Source organism: Monodon monoceros, unplaced genomic scaffold (assembly GCF_005190385.1).
Source record: "Monodon monoceros isolate NGI ecotype Baffin Bay Population unplaced genomic scaffold, NGI_Narwhal_1 Super_Scaffold_12, whole genome shotgun sequence".
In the NCBI taxonomy this organism is placed as follows: Eukaryota; Metazoa; Chordata; class Mammalia; order Artiodactyla; family Monodontidae; genus Monodon; species Monodon monoceros.
In genome coordinates, this window is record NW_021703768.1 from 2,954,315 (window position 1) to 2,957,309 (window position 2,995).

At 57.6% G+C, this 2,995-nt stretch overlaps 1 protein-coding gene across 1 annotated transcript; it reads left to right on the forward strand.

Annotated features, from left to right (window-relative positions):
- Nucleotides 1-2,725, forward strand: LOC114891730. Its single transcript, XM_029215996.1, has 4 exons — nt 1-121; nt 319-473; nt 1,771-2,063; nt 2,227-2,725. Exons 1-4 carry the CDS (start codon nt 1-3, stop codon nt 2,612-2,614), a joined length of 957 nt encoding a protein of 318 aa, XP_029071829.1. The 3' UTR covers nt 2,615-2,725.
- Nucleotides 2,726-2,995: the final 270 nt, after the last annotated feature.

Below are 2,995 nucleotides of genomic sequence, written 5' to 3' on the forward strand. Positions count from 1 at the left end.
ATGCTAGGAAAAGGGCCCTGGGACCCCCAGTTCCTCGAAAACACCCTTCTCCCCATACCTTCTCTGGGGGCCGGGCCAGCGGAAGCTGGCGTCTGGCGACTGGGCTGGGGGACGGGGGGAGGTGGGGGGAGGTCACCGGTGGCTCTCAGGAGGTCCACGGGGGGTCGGGTGTGTGCGGATACGGCGGGGTGGCCCACACAACAGGTGCCACTTCCTCGGCGGCCGTCTCGGGTGGGTGACCTGTAGGGGGAGAAAGCGGTAGGTGGGAGCTCCGGCCCGCAGACCCCCCCTTCCCGCAGCCCCCTGTTGGTTGGGCAGCTCTCAGAGTGGCCAGAGTTATCGCGTTCGGGTCGCGGTCGCGCGGGCGCCGCGCGCGCGTCCTGCGGCCGCTCTGCTGGCTGCGGCTGCAGCGCGGGGACCATGAGGCCCCAGTCTGCGGCCTGATCGCCTGCGGAACCTTCGAGGCAGTCAGGGTGCGTCTGTCTTTCCCTAGGTCCAAGGGAACCAGATGTAAACGGCAGTGCCGGGCTTGAGCAGAACCCACCCTCCTTGGCCTGCGGGTGCGTGGCTCCCGGCAGGTGCGGTCCAGGCCCTTTAACCAGCCGCCTCTCCCCCGAGCCCCCAAGCGACTCGCTCCCTCCTGTCCCCCCACGCTGCCTACAAACCCCAGCCCGCTCCCGCTACACCTCACTCGCCACCTCCCCCCCAAACACAGCCCCTCCGCCCCGCCCCTCCCCCACTACTTCCCACACACTCTGGGCCGCTGTGAGCACCCAGCAGGGGAGTTTCAACAATGCTGTGACCCCAAGCAGGACGTCCTAATTCAGTTCAGGGCAGATATTTTAAATCAATTATCCTAGCGTTAAAAAGGAAAGAGAAGGAGAGAGAGCCAGAGGCCCCAGCAGCCCTGTGGCGCATGCCTTTGACAGGACCCACGGCATTTGTGGTCTTCCTGGGAGGGTATTCGGCCGGGAAGAGGCCATAAATGAGACAGACACACGTTGGATGACCAACGTAAACAGCAGCAGATCAGGTTACAGGCCTTCGATTCGCTTCCAATTACATAGTTTAAGTGAAAAAATCAGGTCTAATGTTTATCTCCAAGGAAGACTGGCCTGAGTATTTCCATTTCCAAAGACCAGCGCCTGCTGTTGTCTCATTAGCATTTGGGCCTGCCCCCCCTCGCCCTCCCTCGCCCTCCCTCGATCTCTCTCCTGGGCCTGATCTCTGCCAGGGGCAGAAAAGAAAACAGCGAATTATTACAAAAACATCCCCAGTTTGGAACAGGAGCATAAGCTCCGATACACTCGATTTTGACATCAATTAAGTGTATAACCAGACATGTGCACGTGGCTTTGGAGGGTCTCGACTCGCCCAGGGTGCATCTCCAGAAAGGGCTGCCTGGCACTTCCCTCTGCCTTTAGCTCGGCGCTGCTGATTCTGAAGACAGACTCTTCTCTGAGTGTATTTTATCCCCCAGCAATTATACTCCTCCACTGAAATCTGAATTTTCCGTACTGCTGCCTGCTACTAATAAAAACCGTCTACCTTGCACTATTAAACGGTCGAATCGCCCTACATGCCGTTTTTATTAGTAGTGACTGTAGCAAATTAAAATGCCTACGCAGAGACATTAAAACTTACGCTTAGCATTGTTATTGGGATATATAAACTCTGTTTCGCTTTAAAGCTCTCCGATTTTTTAAAATCACTTTCCCTTTTCGTAGATTAAAGTTGGCTTGGTCTTCTTTTTAAAAACTCAATCGAAAGAACAGGCTGCATGTGTCGAGGCTCGACGCGGTGGCTGGGAGCGCGGCCGCCTGCGACTGTGGCCTGGATTCGCGGGAACTGAGTCTCGGGTCACCGCGTGGAGCGCTCGGCTGCGCCCCGAGCCGCCAGGCCTCCTCTCTCCGAGAGCAGGGACCTAGATGCTTCGCTCACGGTCGTGGAGGGCTTTCAGGCCTGTGGAGCGTCTCGGTCCGGACGTACACTTGGCTTCTGTTGCTTTCAGTTGCCCTCCAAGCTGGATTTAAAGAGAAGGGCCGGCACGCAGGGCCAACCGGGTAAGTGCCCGGAAAGCGCGCTCACACGGAACCATTAACCTGGGCAGTGAGCTTTCAGGTTTACGGTGGATCCCCATGCCCCTTTGCCCCAGATGTGCATTCAAAAAAAAAGCGGGTGTGGTGGTTGTTAACACTGTCACATTACTGTTTCTTGTCCCAACAGTGGCCGATGCCTTTGGAACAAGTCGGCGTGGACATGCGCGTTTCAAGGAGCTGTGGTTTCCTGGAGGCCAAGCTCTGGGAAACGGCAGAAACGCGCGCGGGCTTGGGCTCCGGGTCCTCCCCGGAAAGCGGCGGCGGCGCAGGCCGAGGCGCCCTCCACCTCCGTCCTGGGGCTCCCGGGAGCCGGGCAGGCTGAGCGGCGACGCGGCCCGAAGTCGTGCGCGCGGGCGGCGAGGGGGCGCTGTGGCCCGCGGCTGCCGCCTCGTCCCCATCGCGGTGGCCCCGGCGCTGTCCCCGGCCACCGACGGGCGGCGGGCTTCCCAACCTGCCTCCTCCCACGTCGGTTTGATTCGGAGAAGAAGGACAATAACCCTGGAGCATTTCAATAAAACCTGAGTCTCGCTCGACCTTTCTCTCTTTCCGCCTTTTGCCCTGTCTTCCGGGGAGTTTGTAAGAGTTTGGTGGGAAAATAGGTGCCATTGTGGAACGTGTAAATTTGGAGGCGGGTCAGTTAAGATTAAAGAGACACATTTTACGTTGTTGCCCCGAATAAAGCCACGTGTGAAATGTAAGTCGTTTCAACGTATAAGGCACATTTCCAGTGTAAAGTCATGTGTGAAATGTAAGTCGTTTCAATGTATAAGGCACATTTCCAGTGTGTTCCTAACCGAGTTCTCCTGTGCCCGCACTTCCTGGCGGGACTGCGGAGCGAGTGACAGCAAAAACAAGGAGAAAGAGCGCGAGAGATCTGCGTTTTCCTTTGTTTTTCT